This window comes from Anneissia japonica, unplaced genomic scaffold (genome assembly GCF_011630105.1).
Source record: "Anneissia japonica isolate Jap-2015-1 unplaced genomic scaffold, ASM1163010v1 scaffold287948_len850469_cov200, whole genome shotgun sequence".
NCBI lineage: Eukaryota > Metazoa > Echinodermata > Crinoidea > Comatulida > Comatulidae > Anneissia > Anneissia japonica.
The window spans coordinates 17579-37849 of NW_022699796.1; the positions used below are offsets into that span (position 1 = coordinate 17579).

Sequence of the window (20271 nt, forward strand, 5' to 3'; positions counted from 1 at the left end):
TTTTTCTCCCAGACGAATTGTACTTTTTCTCCCCGACGGGGGGCCCTGGCCCCTCCAGCCCTCCGCTGGCGCCACCCCTGAGCACGATAGATAGATGGTGAGTTTATAAATGCTGTTTCATTATCATTATTATTAAATGCATGTATTTATGTACATTTACTCTGTCACTTTCTGGGACCTTACCACCAATATCCAAGGGGCAGACTTTAGTAGGACAGTCCATTCAACAAATAATAATAAACCACAAGGATACCGTGCATCATAACTTATTAATATTATTATTCAGCATTGAGTTTTCACAGCCAATTGCTTATTCTCTTATCAAAACAAGACAATAATTAACAGTAGCCTATTTTTTATATATTGAAATGTAACCCTCCTTGAGAACAGGTCCAATTCTGTTAAAAATATTATTTTTTGCGGGTGGAAATAACTTCATTCAATATTTTAATAGTATCTGCATTCTACCATAGCTATTTGACATGTTCAATCACTATGTTCTTTAGGCCTACAGGAATGAACTGAACTACCGTCCTGAATGCTCGCTCTTAAATCACTGGATAGAATTCGATCCAACTCGGCCACAGTCAACTCGGCTGTAGCCAACCTTTTTGTGGCCGAGTTGATTGTAGCCGAGTTGACTTGTGGCCGAGTTGACTGTGGCCGAGTTGACTTGTGGCCGAGTTGACCTGCACCCGCCTAACCCACTGGATAGACTTGCCACCTTTATTATTCTGGACAGCGCCACCAACAAGTAAGTTAACAAATCGAGTATGGGGCGCCAATAAAATTGGTATGGTGCACACTAAGCGCAATGAAAAGTGAGTAACCCAGGATAATTACTGAAGAAAAAACAAAGCAGCAAAGATGGCAAAATACTGAATGATACAATTTAATCAATTTTTCGGCTAATAAAGGTGGTATTTTACTTTGCATGATATTTCTTATCTCAAATTAAATTATAGTTCCAACGACTATCATATAGTATGATTAGGTATTTATATTTACAGTCAGTTTGTTATATACAGTATTACTCTATAGTACATCACTACATATTCCCTTGCCAGGTATAATATAAAGAGATCCTTGTCATTTGATTGGTGGATTTAATCCTGTGACAATAATCTACTTTTTGGATTTCCAACATTCTTCATGTAAATTTGGTTCAATTTCCATATATTGTTGTTAAACTTATTTTGTCCTATTAAACACCTTAACCAGGAAACAGGTTTCACTGTTCCCTGCCTCAACCTACTTGTTATAAAAAATGTTTTCATTTGTTGAAAGATGGACCAAACTTTATTTTTCATAACATATCAAAAGACAAAAGGTAGTCTGTCACTTATAATGAATGTTTTCCAGCACAATGGATAAACTAATTCCATTCATTAAAAGATGTACTGTTCCATTCAACTTGGCTCTCCTACATTGAAAACAACAGTCCATTTTCAACAAATGAAAATGTTCTTCTCACTTTCCCATTAACATTCATTTTTTGTGCAGCATCACAATCTGCATGCACAGCTCATTAAGTGTTGATAGGATACTGTCACTGTATATTTTTATAGTAATAATCAATTAGTTATTTACAGTACTTTATTTGAAGTATAAACTTTGAAAGGATAATACTGCTGATCAAACTGACTCTATGCCAGTGTCATTCTCTTTTAAATAAAAATATTTATTAATGCCATTCCTGATGCACAAGTCCATTGTATCCAGCCTTGATCAACCAAGATATCATTTTCAATACCACTGTATAGAAATAGAAGACAAGAAAACATTATTACAGTAATACAAAAAAACAACAATACAAAAGTAACAATCTAAAGAATTATGCTTTTAACCTAATCAGAAAAGGGGAGGAATACCTACAAACACACATGTTGTCTCACAAACACACATGTTGTCACACAAACACACCTTTGTCTCACAAACACACATGTTGTCCCACAAACACATATGTTGTCTCACAAACACACATGTTGTCACACAAACACACCTGTTGTCTCACAAACACACATGTTGTCCCACAAACACACATGTTGTCTCACAAACCCACATGTTGTCCCACAAACACACATGTTGTCTCACATACACACATGTTGTCTCACATACACACATGTTGTCTCACAAACACACATGTTGTCCCACAAACACACATGTTGTCTCACAAACCCACATGTTGTCCCACAAACACACCTGTTGTACACATCTAGATGTGCATGTTGTCTCACAAACACACCTGTTGTCTCACAAACACACATGTTGTTCCACAAACACACATGTTGTCCCACAAACACACATGTTGTCTCACAAACACACCTGTTGTCTCACAAACACACATGTTGTTCCACAAACACACCTGTTGTCTCACAAACACACATGTTGTCTCACAAACACACATGTTGTCTCACAAACACACCTGTTGTCTCACAAACACACATGTTGTCCCACAAACACAAATGTTGTCTCACATACACACATGTTGTCCCACAAACACACATGTTGTCTCACATACACACATGTTGTCTCACAAACACACATGTTGTCTCACAAACACACCTGTTGTCTCACAAACACACATGTTGTTCCACAAACACACATGTTGTCCCACAAACACACATGTTGTCTCACAAACACACCTGTTGTCTCACAAACACACATGTTGTCTCACAAACACACATATTGTTCCACAAACACACATGTTGTCTCACAAACCCACATGTTGTCCAACAAACACACCTGTTGTCTCACAAACACACATGTTGTCCCACAAACATAATCATGTTTATGTTGTCATTTTCTAGGACCAGCAACAATGTCCAAGGGTCGGGAAAGTTAGCGGAATAGTACATACTGAGAAAACAATCAGCACTTTTACCTCGCCTCCATCCACCCATGAAACTTCGGCATCACTGGCATCATAATCCACATCCTCTCCACTTTCATCCATCCCTTCCATCTCATCATCCACTCCTGGATCCAAGTTGTCCCTGCTCTTCTCGACCCGTTCAAGACCATCTCTTGCTTTCTTGTTTTTGTTGTCCAGACTATATTATTTTTAAAACATAAGAAAACACCAAAATATGTTAGTGTTTAGAATAACTACATATAATTTATGGTATGGTGATCAAAAGATCAGTGTAGAAATGCCCAGCCCATTTAAAAATCCCTATCGAATCATAATAATTTATTGTACTAAGGTATTCCTGAACAAGCTATCATTTTATTTCAAATATTTGTATAAATACAAATTATTCAGAATATATTTCACACATATGTTACAGCCAGGCTCCAGAGAAAAATAATTTTTTAATATGTTGTTTTTCTAAGACAAAAAAAAAACATATTTGACGAAAAACTTGGGAGCGGTTGAGATACAGATTTTTGAATAATAATCTTTTCACCCAGATTTTAAATATTCAAAAATGTGTATTTCCTCCGGAGTCTGGCTTTATGTTCTATAGGGCTTCAATATGTATATAGTAGAGGCCACTTGCATCTATTCTCTTACACAGCACAGGCTTGCTTTATAAATAACGTTAATTGTGAGGCTTAAAGAGAGAGCGGCGTTTCCAAGATTGGAACCCAGAACCACAAGATTTTAAGGCAAGTATTTCCGCAACAATGAAATGAATATAGAGAAAGAAATAAAATGAATAATAATTTGACTATTTACCTAAGTGCTATATTATACTGATCAATGGCATCAATGTGTTCATTTGTTGCAGCTAAGCAGTCTCCCAACATCTGATGCAGTCGACAAGTACTGGAGTGGAACAGGTGCTTCCTTAACCTGTATAAGGTACCATAAACTTCAGTATCAGTACAACATAATAAGGGTTTATTAGTCAAAATAATTGGGGCCTACGTCTGGCCGGTTGTTTGTGCCCTTAGGATAATAGGCACTTTATCCGCAATCTCTCTTCACTCAGTTAGTTTTATGCCAATGCACAGAATACAACTCTCGTTAATAATCAAACACCACAAGAAAAGCACATGGCTTTGTTTCACTTAGTAAGACTTTCACTATACTAGCTCACGGTGAAAAGGAATTTGAGGCTTGGTAGATAACGTTGATGCGTTATATACACCTGGGTTAGACGATTCAATTATTTTTTGCGGGTAAGTTCCATTAGCAATCTGCCTTGCAACGGTTCATCCATGTAAGTATACACAAAATAGACACAAGCTGCAACATTATGAAGTATTCCCCTCCCCGGAAGCAGAATATTGGATCTATACACATTTGATGACCTTGGTATTAATAATGTCATCTGCTTTGTGGTAATTATCATATATGATACTGAATATACTTACAGTGCCATGGCGGCATCAAAATTTCTTTCTTCCATGTAAAGTTCAGTCAAGATGTAAGTAGCTTCAAGATACGTGGAGTCCAAAGCCAAAGCCCGCTCCAGCATTGTTTTTGCCTAAAAAGCAAATTATTTAGCACAGCATGTAAAAACAATAATGCAAAAATGTGTTAGGTCACATTTATAATTAATCACAATATTCAAGGACCGGGATGTAGATAATGGTGGACAGGGCCACCCAGCCTTGTAGTTTTCCACCCACCTTTATTAACCCTCTTGCACATCCTTAAAATCCACTCACATTATTTAGAGTTTACCAATGTTATCACCCACCCACCCTTACTTTTCTACAGCTACAATTATGCAAGAACAGTACACTTGCAAATTACAGGACGGAAGGATGCTTTGTAAAGTAAGTCTCTATATAAGGCTTATGAAGAGGTGCTATTTATAGCTGTGAGAAAAAAATCTAGCATCTTAAATGTCTGAACCCAGGATCTTAGCATCAAAGAACAGCTACACTCCAAGCTACATATCCACTCATACACTTGTATAGCATGTGGCTGGCACAACAATATCTGGACCATATGGTAGACCAATAGTTTGTACTAAAAATGTATCCAGTCAAAAATGTAAGAATGAATGAATGAATAAGTAAGATGTAATTATAACAAAAACAATACTACAATCAATCAATATACCAAACCTGATCATGGTTTAATTTTGAAACCCTGTCTTTGGCCAAAACAGCAGCAACAAGAGTCATGCATCTGGCAGTGTTGCCCAGTACTTTACGGGTGTTTGTTGCCGTGGTAATAGCCTCTCGAATACGCCCTGCCTTCATTAAGCATTCCACAGTACCTAATTACCAGAAGGAAACAACATGCAATTTTTTTTTTTTAATTTTTATTTTGTTTATATATCTTGGTATGTCAGGCCTGATGTTCCCATAAATATTGATGAGAGGTTGCCACAATATTTAATTACTTTATAAGCCATGAAATACTAGGGCTGAAACATAGCAGAAAGCCACTTCACAACTCGTCAACAGTACAAGCTGGGGTAACTTATACATGGCCGGTCAAGAATTGCCAGTGTGTGGTTCGAGCCCTCTATCTCTATCTATCTATGTGGCCCTCAGACTAGTCAACCAACGTTGTCTGCAGTCATCTCGGTTCACCATACAATTGGCAAGTTCCACAGTGGTTCGAGCCCTCGACAACGAGGTCCACAACCTGAATGGAAATTACTGCGCCAAACCACCTTCCCATATTTCTTATTGCTTTTCAAAAAACTATATTCAAATCATATTATTTAAGGAGTTGATCCATCCATCCAGCATTGTGGATCATTAGGGGCATTTGAACTACTATCAAATGACGCTAAGCTAAATATTAACAAATTGTTCTAAGTATATATTGCATAGCAAGGATATTTTGGTTGTGAGAATGTTAGGATATCTTGGTAAATAAACAGACCTCAAATAGATATTTAGCAGGAAGCTTACACAGCTTACCTTTCAACATGGCACAGAGTGTATCTTCACTGCTTGCATATGGATTGTACCAACTTTTAACAAGGTTTGTATTTTGTTGTGTGAAAGGGACGAGTATTGGGAGGGAAATATCGAAACAGATACTACTGTTACTATTACATTTTCTGCTGTGTGACTCTGGCATTAGATAATTCAAATGAACAACAAAATCTTGGTGCTGTTACCTTTGTGAGCTTCAAATCTGTTGGGTGCAAGCCTAACTGCCTCCCTGTAATGAAGCAACGCGTCTTGTGTTTTTCCAATGTCCTTCAAAACACTTCCTTTTAAAAGTAATGCTTGCACGTTTCTCTGATCCAGTTGAAAGGCCTAGAACAACACAATACAAATCAAATTAATTATTATATTAAACAAAATTTTTACTAAGGCCATATTCTCAACATGTTTAAAATTTCAAGCTTGAATGTGATACCTTAACCATGTTTTATCCCTTTGGTTACCAATTTATGAGCCAAAATTGGTGGCGGATTTGAAATAGAGGGAGGCACAGTGAAGGACTTTCAGAGATGGGGGTCTATACCAACTTAGACCCACTATGGTTGGGGCTAAGGTAAGAAAATTTATGGTTATGGCACCTCTAGATGGCTGGAAATGGCACTTTCAGGCTTTACTTTGAACACAATTTTTTTTTTTTAATTTTGAAAAATTTAGGGGGGGGGGGAGCCCTGGCCAGCTGGGCCTCCCCTTGAATCTGAAATTAAAAAAGAGATGGATGGCAATGAACCTTATAATTAGCCCTTGAAGCGGGCACTCACTGCCCCTTGACGGTGATCGGCCGACACTATTCTATAAAGAACGCAACGCCACGTGTGCAAGGGATCGTTTTTAATGACGATTCGTTCAGACTGCCAACGTCGTACTATGCGGTGAGTGCCCGGCTTTAGTCTGTAGTAAAAAATCCGGGCCCGACCGATTTCACTATTTTTTGCCCACACAACCATTTTTTAATTTGCATTGAATCATCACAAGGTTCTAATTCACACAATGTACTTACTCTTTGTGCAAAGTACACAGCCCTGGTAGCTTTGTTACCCGATGCTGCGCAATAATATCCCATCGCAATCCAGGACTCTGGACTTCTCTCTGTTACAGACATCATGTCTGTGGATAGACTAAAATGATTTTTCATTTAAAATATCAACAGTGTCCACTGATATAATAATATAGTAACTTGTTCCTAAATTCACCAGAATGGTGCATGATGCAGTTAAATTTTCTAATCATATTTGTCTTCAGTTCTGGAAAATAACTGATTTGAAAAATGTCATAAGATGGAAATATTCTTACTTCTGTAGCTGCTTGATATCCTTATTGGCTGATAGTATGCTGGCGTATATATCCATTCCCTTCAAAAACAGCGGCTCCAATGAATGGATCTAGCAAAATAGAATGAATACTGAAATGCATGTATTTTATTTGTGCGGTGGCCGTTTTAGATTCATGTAATGATAAACATACACTTATACTTACTCTGGAATAAATGGCAATAGCATTTTTCATGTCACCAGACAGGAAGTAATACTCAGCTAGACTACATAGTACATTAATATTTTCTTTCAAGACACTCTGAAAAAAATTAACAACATGAAGGTTGAAATATATTAGTTTGCATACTACAAGCAAGGAGATTAAAACAACATTGAACTGCTCATCTAAGAAGATTATGTTACCAGCTTTTCAATGAGATAACATATCAACATCACATAACATAACATTTCATGGGCCTTTTTTGCCAAGTGTTTTTATTACAATTTATGCAAAGAATGACAAAGCTTAAATACACTAAACAATTCAAGTTTTGAAGTTAAAATTTTTTAAAATTAAACATTTATCTACCTTCTACCAGCAGGGATGGATCCAGGGGGCGGGGCCAAAAGGGGGAGGGCGATCGAGATAATACTACACTAGGGGGTCCGGGGAATGCCACACGAAATTTGTGTGTTCCAGACGCATGAAAATAACCTCTGATGCGTATTGGGTGAAAAATACGATCAAGGGTCAGCCCTGTACCAATAGCATATCTAACTGGGTGCACTTCCACGATCACCCCCACTGATAAATTGCTGAGTAAAATACACTGAACAATCACCTGGCCTTATCAACTGATTCCTCCCACTAGCACTTCACCCCAAAATTATCATCGCATCTTCAAAATATGAATACATCTACATATCCTACTGCTTCCTACTAACAGTTAGTAACAATGCTCATTGTAGTTTTAAACTCTTTAAACATTTCTTTCCTTTATCATATAGATATTGAAGTTTAGCTGGAGCCATGTCTTGTATTGCAAATCTATAGATAGACCATTTAGTTACATGAGGCATATGGGTATTTGTGTATTTTCATCCATCTACTTTCACCCCATGTAAAATGTGTTAATCTGGCCTTTGCATGCTTACCGCTGTTTCAAGATTCTTGAAGGTCGCTATAGCTTTAGAATATTCTTTAACAGCACCATATGCATGTCCTCTGAACCAAAAATTCAACCTACAGTAATTCAAGAAACAGAAGTATAAGCAAAAACTACATAAAGTGCAATTAAATGTCTATAAAACAACTATTCACAGGGGCAGATACAGAATTGTTCAAAAGAAGGGGCACCAATTACTTATAGGCCTAAATGTAATATAGTTATACAGATAGATATGTATCCAATAATTGTATGGTTTGTGTTTAGTATATATTTTTACATTTAGTATTTGTATGCCATTTTGTATTTTTTACTGTTAAAAAATAAAAGACAGCAGTGGGAAAAGTAGGAGATTAAGGATAGAGTACTCATCCCTAAATCCGCCCCTTCAAATGGTTGATATATGCTCACCAGTCTAGGTTTTGGTTTGAGTGAAGACTGTTAATTGTCAGTGACTCCACTTCAGCTCCCTTTACTCCCAGGCCTAGCAGTCCTTGGGCAGCTTCCAACGCAAGGGGACATTGCCTAAGACAAACATGAATACAAGAACACAGCAAATTAATGAAGGCAGAATTAAACTAAAAGTAGTTTAGACAAATCACAACACCGGTATATTACTTTCAGGCTTGTAAAATGGGTTGTGTTAAAGTCAGGCTCTGGAGGACAACAATTTTTTGATAAGTTGTAGAACTGATTTTTCTAAGACAGAAAAAAGTTGTTTGACGAAAAACTGGGGAACGGTGAATGAGATACAGATTTTTTAATATTTAAAAACTGGGGAAAAATGGGGTGTAACTGCCCATTTTTACACCTTATTCCCCCAGTTTTTAAAAATTAAAAAATCTGTATCTCATTCACCGTTCCCTAGTTTTTCGTCAAACAACTTTTTTCTGTCTTAGAAAAATCAGTTCTACAACTTATCAAAAAATTTTTTTTCTCCGGAGCCTGACTTTAAGGTGGGCAGTCATTGCGCCAGACATTCGTCGGCCGACGTGATGCTATGAGGAACCTAACGGCACAACGTGCATGCAATGGATCGTATTTAATGAGTATCCTTTTAGACTGCCACTGACAATCAGCAGACGGCTTTGCGTCGTCTCACTGGGAACAGAGTTGGATTCGTCGGCCAACAGTTGTACAGTGTAGTGAGCTCCCGGCTTAACTTTATTAGTAAAAAAAAACCTGTTTATATATCTTTCCTTCTGCATTTAAATTACATCGGATTAGATTTGATGAGAGCGTCGTTGTACAGTAGTTGCCACATGTTTTAAGGGCCGCTCGTAAGTGGCAATTAGGTTTTGGTATGATGACATTCATGTTGACCTCAAAGCCTTATTTTTTTATATGTTGTACAACTGATTTTCTAAGACACAAAAAGAGGGTTTGACAAATTCTCAGGAAAGGTTAACAGGGGCGGATCCAGGATTTAAAAGCAGAGGGAGGTGGGGGGTTCAAAATGTTTCCAAAAACCCCAAAATGAAAGGGGGGTTCCGGCCATCTAGGAATTTTGATTCCTAGATGGCTGGAAATGAGCTTTCCCGACTTCTGAGGAGTCTTTTAATGACCTTTAAGTTCTTCAAAATTCAAGATTTACCCCGTCTTGAAAAAAAGTCAGGCAATTTTATCTCATTCTTTAGGCCTATCATAAAGGGAAAAAAAATCAAAGATAGACAATATATTATTATATTCCAACAACATTGAGTAGATGTATTCTTTCTTCCATGGATCGATGAACTGATAGGCCTGAAGAACTCACTTTTGTACATAAATTATTACGACAGCAAACCAAGAACAGTGTGTACAATTTAATTGAAAACTAGTTGAGCTAAGCCTAGTTTGTCTGATCTTCCAACCTATGCCTAGGTAGGTTAGCATGCTTTTTGTAAGCCAGGACTCAGTTGTATTTTGTTACGTTTCTTCACAGAGCATGTCTTTAAGGGTCATTCATTTTAATTCATCACTTTCAGGAAAGGACAAATCATAATCTTTTCTGTGACCTTTTGCATCCACCACCCCCTACCCCCACAATAAACAGAGTACATACTGTAATAATAAAATGATGAATGTCATTTTGGTATCATCATGTCTAAATTTAAAAAAAAAAAGGTTTATACACTGTTGAGCCCTCCGCTACCATATGTGTTGTACTCTCATTAAAATGATGAAAAAAATTATAACCCCTAATATAACCCCCTGCATTTCCTAATGAAGATTGAGGAGTGAAAAACCAGTGGTGGATCCAGGTTGGGGCTGAGGTAAGAAAATGCATGATTATGGCACCTCTAGATGGCTGGAAATGGTACTCTCAGACTTAATTTTCAATATAATTTTCGTTTTTTTCTCCGTGAAAATGTTTTGGGCCCAGCTGCCTCCCCCTTGAAACAGTAAGTGCTTTACAGAGCAACATTAATATTTGCTTTGCCTGCTCTCTGATTTGATTGATTGATTATAGTTACCTGAGTACTTCTTTAAAGGCTGTAGCAGCAGACCGCTCTGTGCCAGTCCGTTGATAAAGTTTGGCGAGTGCTAGGTTGACTTTTGCACTTCTCTGCTTAGCTGGGATACTTTCAAGCTGAAACAAAAAAAATGCAAAATACAGTATTTAAAACTGTATAATCTAAACGCAATGACTAAATTATCTAATAACGAATCAAACTAAGGAATAAAATTAACAGATTACAGTCAATCATCGGGATATATTTGCTAAATCTTTTTTAAAATTTTTTCAATATAATTCAATTACCCTCAAAACTTGATTGATAGATTTTGTGATAATAGAATTATAAGAATTATCATAATAAAAATTGAAAACATAAGAAATGATAAGATGGAGACAAAAAGAACAAAGAATTGTAACCACAAATTCAGTTAAGGAACAAAGGTTAAAAGTTTATAACATAATTTAATTCAATTAATTTCAAAATTTGCATCGTTCTACAACTTGGTACAAGAGAATAACACATTAAAACTTGTGAAATGTAACTTTCAATTAAGTATTATGCCTTTTGTTACATTTGTGATTGTCACTGTAACTATTGAAATGTTTCTTCATAAAACAAATACCTACCACTGCCTTAGCTTCAGTGAAGTTCTTTAACTTATAATTGCACTGGTAGAGCCTGTACTTAATATCGAGGTCTGATGGTATACCAGCCTCACTCACATTGCCTGGCTGAGTGCTTTTTCCTTTGCATCTATTCAGTGACTTCTTCAGATGAAATGCTCTGCGATAGTATGACTTAAAGCAAAACGACATACACAAAAATGAACAACCAAGTTTATAATACGAAAATAATCTTTAAAAACTATATACTTTAGGTGGTTGGCATCACAGAACAAACAGGACTAAGAAATGACAAATAAAATTGTAATCATGGGTATAAAGTTCTAGGAAATTGTAGGCCTATTTTGAACTGTCCAATTATGGTCCAAGCAGTGTGCCCCGGAGGGGACATTTTTATCTGATTTTCTAAGACACAAAAACGATCTTGAGTTGAATGCCGAGCGGTTAAGGCAGGGTCTACAAGCCTACAGTCATAATATTGGCGCTGGTTCGAACGACACGCCCACCTATGACTCTAGCAGTGGATCAACTCTTCTGGGATAAGGACTATAAACCGTAGGCCCAGCGTACATAATTGGCTCATGTGCACTATAAAGAACCCAGTACATCTTTCGAGATAAATAGGGGGTTACCCCCGGTATACTGGTCCATCTCACAGCCCCTGCCCTCATCGAGTACGAAAATACACCAACAAGAGGTCTGTACTAAATGGAAGAAGGATGGTTAATGAGATACAGATTTTCAATACTTTAAAACTGGGGAAAAAAGTGTGGTTATACCCCTTTCCCCCAGTATTTTAATATTCAATAATCTTTATCTCATATAACTCAAGTTTTTTGTTAAACCCCAGTATTTTAACATTCAATAATCTTTATCTCATTAACTCAAGTTTTTTTGTTTTTTAACACCTCTTTTTTGTGTCTTATAAAAATTGAATTGTTTAGAGAGAGAGAAAGACGTTAAAATTAACACCGATAATGAAATCAGCTGACAAAATATATTATAATCACCTCCGAACGTTTATACTCTTCTTCTTCATATAATGCCCCAGCGTAATACACCAACACATGGTATTTTTCTGTCGGACTTAACAGTTCTGGATTCTGTTCAGAAGCAGTGATAACTAGATTTCCCTGTATTGTAATAAAATGAGAGTTTTTGATTTTACAATACAATTAAAATTGTTTTTTTTTTACACAAAATACTAAAAACATGTAAAGTATTTTAAAATTGAAAAAAGATGATGCATATTGGGCCACGGGAATGAAAGTTGTAGATTTGTGTCCACTGCCCGCATGCCTAAAAAGCTACCGCACGAAAATGTTCATTATTTTGAAAAGTTCATTATTTTGAAAAAAAATATACTTTGTTTTAAAAAACAGACTTTCTAAGTCGTAAACAGACAGAAAACGATCTATTCATCACTGATCACTCGTCGCGAACACCGAGCGAAGGCAGGACCTGGCCACATCGCACTATGATCGGCGATCACTGATGAGGTCATTTACGGATCAAATCGATCTTCCTGACCAATAGGAAATCTCGTATGTTTAAAGAGGTCTTAAATGTAGAAAAGGATCTGTTATATTATATAGGCTAGTGTACATTTATGACTGTAAGCATTGTTTCTTGGGAATAAATGTAAAATTACCAATACCGCAGCTTGTGGACAGCATTTATAAAAAAAAAAAATGAATAATGAAAAATGAAAAAATGCCTCATGTGTTTTCAAAATTTTTCGGACGCAAATCTACAACTTTCATTCTCGTGGCCTTATATATATGCTGACACTGGTTATAAATACATAAACCATCCAGACCTGTCCTTGGGACTAAGATTAAAACGGGGTAGGCATGGGGCGGGGGCTACAAAAAGTTGATTATTACTAACTTGGCCTATATTCTACATTATGCAACAAAGGACTCCTCCTACCTAGCCTAGCTAGGCCTACAGGCTGACCTACCTAACACAACAGTAACCTACCATACCTACCTTTCTTTCTTTCTTTATTGTATACGTACAAAAAAAATACATACAAATGGTACACAATAGGAGCTAACTTCCAGAGGGCTAACGCATATGTGATTTAGGCCTAGGCTAGAATTATTATTGTTCAGATTTGAGAAGCGTGGCTCTCGACGTCTATATAGTCTTCCTCTTTCTGCAGCGTCCGTCCATTCGTTGAGCCTAGGAAAAATATCCTTAAATTATCTTATTGCTTATGTTTATTTTTTAAAGGTTTTAAGGTACTTACTAACGTCGATAAACTGTTGAATAACTCTGCTTGATTTAAACATCGAATTTGCTCTATGATACTCATTTTTGTCCGTAGAATTGTAAATTTTAAGTGTCGCGCGGCAGACTTTCATTAGGCACTTTTTCCGTGTACTTAAATTCCGATTTGGAAAGTCTGCGATTGTCTGTAGTTGAACCATGGTGGTTAAACTGAAACGCGTTTATTCCAGGGGTGACACTCCATGAAAGAGGATAGGATCATGAAGGCGTTCATTGTACCCTTCCAAATTACCAAAGGTTCACATTTTCCAGGGTAGAAACCCAAAACTCAAAACTCACTCGTGCACACTCCAGAAATCGATCTACCAAACCTCCTTGACCAATTAGTGCAGCTTCTAGGACCGCATTTCTACAAGCATTATGTTGGCCTTTTGTTAAAACTTTAAATTTTAGTGTTTTCCCCGCCGCTAACATCTCCCTGTTCTAGGTCTCAATAAAATCATCTTTTTTTTCTCGTTTGGAAATCATCCTGCCTGATACAGCATGCGACGTGGATTTGATTTAGGTCAGAGCAAGGAATATTTAATACACAAAGAAGATTATATTCGAAAGTCGGGGGAGAGTGCCATTTCGGCCAGTTACAGGTGCCATAATCATAACTTAGGTGTTATGATTATAGAACCCCCAATCTATGAAAGTCCTTCCTTGGTCCCTCTATTTCGAATTCCTGGATCCGCCACCGACAGTGGCGGATTCAATGGCCAGCCGGTTCGCCCCTTTGCCCCTATTTTTTTTCTATTATTATTATTATTATTATTGTTATTATTATTATTGTTATTATTATTATTATGTTGTAATGATGTTGTTTGTACAGTTCTTTAATTTTATTAAAGAGGGCCCCTGAATATCAGTTAACCTACTGGGCTAAACTACAAGGGTTACCGTCTTTAAAGATGGTTGAAATAAGAAATTTAAAAAAAATAAATACCCACTCTGAACCAAGACCCCTGTTACTGGGCTAAACTACAAGGGTCACCCTCTTTAAAGATGGTTGAAATAAAAAATTAAAAAAATAAATACCCACTCTGACCCAAGACCCCTGTTACGCGCCTGGTGTTAGCGCCAATGTGTGCCCTTGTGCGGACAGGAGATGTGCCCCCCCCCCCTTTGAAGCTGGAAACCTTGTTTTTGCAAAATAAATTGATGCAATTTGCTATTATAGGCCTAATAAATAAATTCCTCATCAACCGATAAAACCTTAGCATTCTTGGAATTGACATAACATTCACTGATGTCGTACACACCCTTCAGTGTGAAATGTGGCTCTCTTTGCAAGCACATCTAATATCTAAGGAAAGAAGAGCTTAGATTGGTACCAGATAAAATAATTTTGTTATCAACATTAATACATTATGCTAATTTTCATCTTTGTAAGCCCATAAGACAGTGCAAGTTATTTCTGTGACAGTCTTTTGAAGTGTGTAAAAGCTCCATTTTATCCCATACATAGTCAAAATATTGGGGGGATGACACAATGGACCATCCCCCACTCTTGTCAAATATTGGGGGGGATATATCCCCCATCCCCCCGGGATCTACGCCTATGCTCGTGATCGGGGGGGGGGGCGGTCTGTAACCACTCCATCGGAATCCACTGGTGCCACCCCTGATTCCGTAAAATGCATTTTCCCTTGATTCTTAAAATGGGGATCGATAAGCTCACTGTGTGTGTTACCCTGCATAAACAATTTAATATGGGATTCAAATTAGTGGGGAATATTATGCTGGAGTGGCCCGAAGTGGGCGTGGTCGGGTGTCGCTCAAAATGTCTTGAAAGTGGTCCAGGGTGGGGGGGGGGAGAGCTCCCGAAGTATAACAAAATTTAGGGGTTTCAGAAGCTTATATATAATCGGTTTTATAGATAAGGAAATATATATCATTATTTTTTCTCCCCAACGAATTGTGGATTTCTTCTTTTTGTTTGATGGAAAAAACTGGGTGGGGGAAGAAAATTATCTGGGAGGAAAATTCGCCTGTGTTTAGAGAGGCCGAGAGGGCGCTGTTTATGTTTAAAATTATCCCAGGTAAATTCCCAGGTTTCTGCTAATGTGGTGTTCTCGTTTTTGAAGCATTTTAAGGTATTGTAATATTAAACTGATGTTTTCTTCAACTGCATACTTTGCGGTCATCCTATGGTACAAAGAACTAAATTCCTATTCTCTAGCTACCTAGGCTACTAGGCCCTAGGCTACTACTATCTAACTACTACAGGCCTAGACCCAAGCTATGACTATGTTAGGTAGGCCTACCACTAGAACAGAGTTGCAGAGCAGGAAGGTCGCCGCCCCGGTGAGCCGCACATAGCACCAACTTCCTTGGGATTTTTGTAATCCTAGGCCTAAGAAATTATAGACTTATACAATATTGATTGAATGTTTTTAGGAAAAATATTTTGCCTTTTTTTAGGTAGTATAGGCCTGGCAGTGGTAGTACTTTATTTTGAGCTTGATCAACTTGCTTAGGCCTAGGCCTATGCCATTTTAAATTTTCATTGATGATAACACCTAAGTGTTTAGTAACCATGGGTTATAGGCCTAGTTGATGCTTTAAATTTATATGATTAGGAAGAAATATACATCTTGTTTTTTGAGATTATAAAAAGAAAGAAAAATTTTACTTTTTTGTAAAATTTCCATTTTTTTGTGGCAACGGGTGTGCTAATTGGCAAAAAATAAAAATTCATTTATTTGAAATCATTATTTGCGGGCAGTTTCGCTAAACAAGCTGCAGTATAAAAAAGTCCCCTTTATTTATGTTAAGGGATGACCCATAATTATTAATATGGCCATAATAATTATGATATTGTGACCCCCTGACAAAGAAAAGTAAAATTAAAATCAATCAAATTGTCTTAAATTGTTGAAGAAGAGGTACCTCCTATAAGAGAAATAGTAATTTATTATTATTATTATTATTATTATTATTATTATTATTATTATTATTATTATTATTATTATTAATATTGTTATTTGATATTCTGTTATTGTTAAATGTTATAGTTAACTACTACTATAATTGAAAAATCTCTGGTATTTATTTAGGTGACAGTGAAAAAATGATTTTTGATTGGATAGCTCTCGGTTCAGGTGCGTTCACATCAGCAGTCCTGTACTATGTTTATCGGAAGAAGACCACAGATATACAACGTATACATGTGAGAAATACATTTCACTGTCAATAATATTAGGCCATATTTAATATGATAAAGAAATATTAAATGTTTTTTATAATTAAACAAGATTTTTTTTATCAATTCATTTGAAAAATATAGACAAATACAGTGCTTTCGTCTACCTTCATTTATTACCTTCTCCAAGGAGGTTATGTATTCACTGCAGTCTGTTAGCAAGATGATGCAAAAACTAATAAATTGATCATACAATTTAGTGGAATGGTGCATAGTAATTTAAAAAGATACCATTCAATTTTTGGTAGAAAAGGTCAAATGACAAGGTCAGGGTCTCAAAGATTATATTTTTTACCCTCGACCATAAAAGAAAATAATGGAATTGACCCTTGTATTCAGGCAGCACTCAAGAAAACCATTATTTTCTCCATGAGAAAACAATGTACCTGAATATGATGGGCGATTTCATTATTTTCTTAAGGGTATTCTGCAGCACTAAAGAAAATAAAATGCCTGATTATGACTGGCAATTCCATTATTTTATTAAGGGATGCTGCAGTCTTTGGAAAGGGTTAATATGCACTGTATGGAGTGACTGCTCTAGTTATATATAAATTGATTTAATTCATTAACGCTTGTGTGATTAATTTTGATTTCCAACAGGATGCTCCAATGCTGACCATTGATAAGGACTTAAGTATGCTAGTAGAGGAGGCACCTGACAAGACAATACCCTATGCAGTAATAGAAGGTGCTGCAACGCCTGTCAAGGGTGTCATACATAGTCAGAATATTGCAGGTATTACAGGCCTAATACAAAGCCTTATCCTTAAGGAACACAAGACGGAATGGAGCAAGTCCACAAGAATGTGGTCAGTTGTTAAGTATTTGTATTATTTTTTTTTAAAGTAGATTTATTCCAGACTCGGTACTCATTACCATTACACCATCAACAGTATCACCTTCGAATCTTGTTTTGGGCAAAAAAAATATTGCAACCTTAAAATATTTTTGTTCGAATCCAATTGGGCACAGTTTGCTATAATGTTTATAATGATTATATCATTAACACTAACATTATATGATGACATCACATCATGACCATAATAATATAGGTGTATCATGACTACATATGGGCATACAACAGTTTTTTTGTCAAAGAAAATTTGATAATCTAAACTGAGCTTTACATTATAAGTGAGTACAACCAGTATTTATATTTTGTTGATTGTTTTCTTTGCAGGATTGATTCAGCAAGTACCATCAAACACAACACAAAAAGCGTCCCTTTTAGATTGTCCGCAAAAGAGAGTCATGTGACAGTGGATGAAGCCCTTGTTGCAACAGGTTTAACGCTTGATGTGATCCACGACAAATTTGAACCAATCAGAAGTTCATTAGGTGACAATCTTGTGAACTGGGCTACAGGTGAAAAAATAAAGGGATACCAAGAATTGGAGGAAATGTTACCGGTTGACAGTTTTATCACAGGTATTGGTGAGATCAAGATGATTGGTGGACAGGTACATTTGGTTCCCCCATGCAGCGGTTGGACCTATTACCTCTGGAGGGGCTCAAAGGCTGAACTGTTAAGGGATCTAAGATCTAACACCAGAGTATGGAGAATAGTTTTAATGTTTTTTGGCTCAGCGACTCTCTTATGGTGTCTGTATCTACTTAGCAAGTGGTATAAGAAATACCAAGAGGAACAGAATTACAGAGAGTATCTTGCAAGGGTACGACAAGCAGCTGGAAACGGTGAAGAAACTGAAGTAGATGTATGCGCCGTGTGTTTAGAGAATCCACGGGATTGCGTTATCTTAAACTGTGGACATGTATGTGCGTGTCAACGATGCACTGATGTACTGAATCCCCCACAATGCCCTATATGTCGAGAGCGCATCAGTAGAGTTGTTCCTCTGTTTCACGCATAGAATTTTCCTTTAAGAAAAATTTCTTTGTAGAAAACAAACTGGTTGTTGCTTAGGACATGCTTCATGTTACAACTCGCTGTGTTTAATTATTGATTTTTATGTTTATTTTTGTCAACAATTTGTATTTCAACAGACATTTGACTGATCAGCAGTTAGCACAATTTTCCAAAAGATCATGATGCTCACATCCAGTATTTTCATTATCATGTAGAAAAGTGAATTCTTCATTAGTTATAAACTTCAGATTTCTTCTAATTACTGTATGCTCAATTCATTTGTATTATTTCGATTATAAAATAGGTGTTTTGCAGTAGATTATTTTATGGGAGATCTTATAATTATTTTAGGCCATATATTCATCATTCAGTATTTATTGTCATTGTATAACATTAGAAATACAGTAAAATTGAATACATTAAATGTATAAGACGTTTACAATACAAATAATTGTAAAGTATCTTGCTGATTACCTGTACTTTTTTAATTTGTTGTATACTTTTCTGGGGTAAAACCTGAAAAATCACAAAAATGAAATAGTCTTTCTTCTTCCTTGGTACAACTCAACACAAGCCTCTGGCCCAAATAGCACACAACACATAACAACATTACAGTGCCGAGTACAGGATGGATTAGGCAACTTCATCAACCCGATTATTTTTAAGGAAGTCTATTCAAATTCTAAAATATATTTCTATGTACAGCCCATTCAGTTGATCTAAATTACATCTGCTTGTGTATGAACAATTACAGCAACCTGGCAACTACAAGGGAAGAAAATATATTTTTTAAACTGCATAGGCAATTATGACTTATATAGAGCCCTTATCAGGAGTCAAGCTACTTCCAGATCTTAATTTATTAGTGGAAGAGAAAAACTGAACAGTGAAAACACCAGAGGCAGTGCAAATGTACAGGCATTTGTTGTCTCCATCTTCTTTTTTTGTTGTTAGTGGTTACAAGTATGCAACACAGACTAGAAGAAATAAACATTCCTGAAGATATTTTTATGTTTATAATAATGCTTTATTATAGGCACATACATTTTTACTATTTTGTTAGCAACTCTTCAAGAATATTTTACTATAATTTATTCGTCTCAAAAACATATCTTAAATATACTGTAGACTCGCTGCTTCAGTAAATTTACATACATTTTATGCACAAACTAATTTTTAAGTTACTGTAGTTCCTAATATACTCTACATTGCATTGATAAAGCATCAACTTAAGTTATAGCAAAAATGGAATATATAAAGTTGTAATGCACATTTATCCCTTTTTTGCAGCTTCGTGGGTAGGGCAACTGCAACAGTAATGCATCAAGAAAGGCATTACTGTACATACTTTACATGTTAAAAGAGAACTAGCAAAATGATTTTTTGTTCTAGAGTGGATTTTTGATTTGCCATTAATAATAGAATCAACCTTAAAATCGTTCTTTGGCTATTTTTTTATGAAGTTATAGGCGATTATATACGATTTTATCATGACGTCACTGGCGAAAAGGCAACAAAAGATCGTGTAAATAGCGCCGCGTAGGGTATCCACCGCGTACGATCTTTGCGTG

The 20271-nt window shown here is 36.4% G+C and overlaps 2 protein-coding genes across 2 annotated transcripts; one reads left to right on the forward strand and one right to left on the reverse strand.

The window, feature by feature from the left end:
• Positions 1 to 872: 872 nt before the first annotated feature.
• On the reverse strand, positions 873 to 13756 carry LOC117103142 (anaphase-promoting complex subunit 7-like). The gene is made up of 15 exons (XM_033243653.1): positions 13603 to 13756; positions 12359 to 12481; positions 11352 to 11522; positions 10741 to 10856; positions 8696 to 8809; positions 8274 to 8361; positions 7342 to 7437; positions 7159 to 7247; positions 6866 to 6983; positions 6039 to 6180; positions 5026 to 5180; positions 4324 to 4436; positions 3683 to 3799; positions 2885 to 3053; positions 873 to 1755 (listed from the first exon to the last, which is right to left on the reverse strand). The coding sequence occupies exons 1-15, from the start codon at positions 13666 to 13668 to the stop codon at positions 1747 to 1749; spliced, it is 1686 nt and encodes a 561-aa protein (XP_033099544.1). The 5' UTR covers positions 13669 to 13756; the 3' UTR covers positions 873 to 1746.
• A 1873-nt stretch (positions 13757 to 15629) lies between these two features.
• On the forward strand, positions 15630 to 19148 carry LOC117103141 (mitochondrial ubiquitin ligase activator of NFKB 1-like). The gene is made up of 4 exons (XM_033243651.1): positions 15630 to 15721; positions 16685 to 16797; positions 17434 to 17642; positions 18014 to 19148. Exons 2-4 carry the CDS (start codon positions 16699 to 16701, stop codon positions 18702 to 18704), a joined length of 999 nt encoding a protein of 332 aa, XP_033099542.1. The 5' UTR covers positions 15630 to 15721; positions 16685 to 16698; the 3' UTR covers positions 18705 to 19148.
• Positions 19149 to 20271: the final 1123 nt, after the last annotated feature.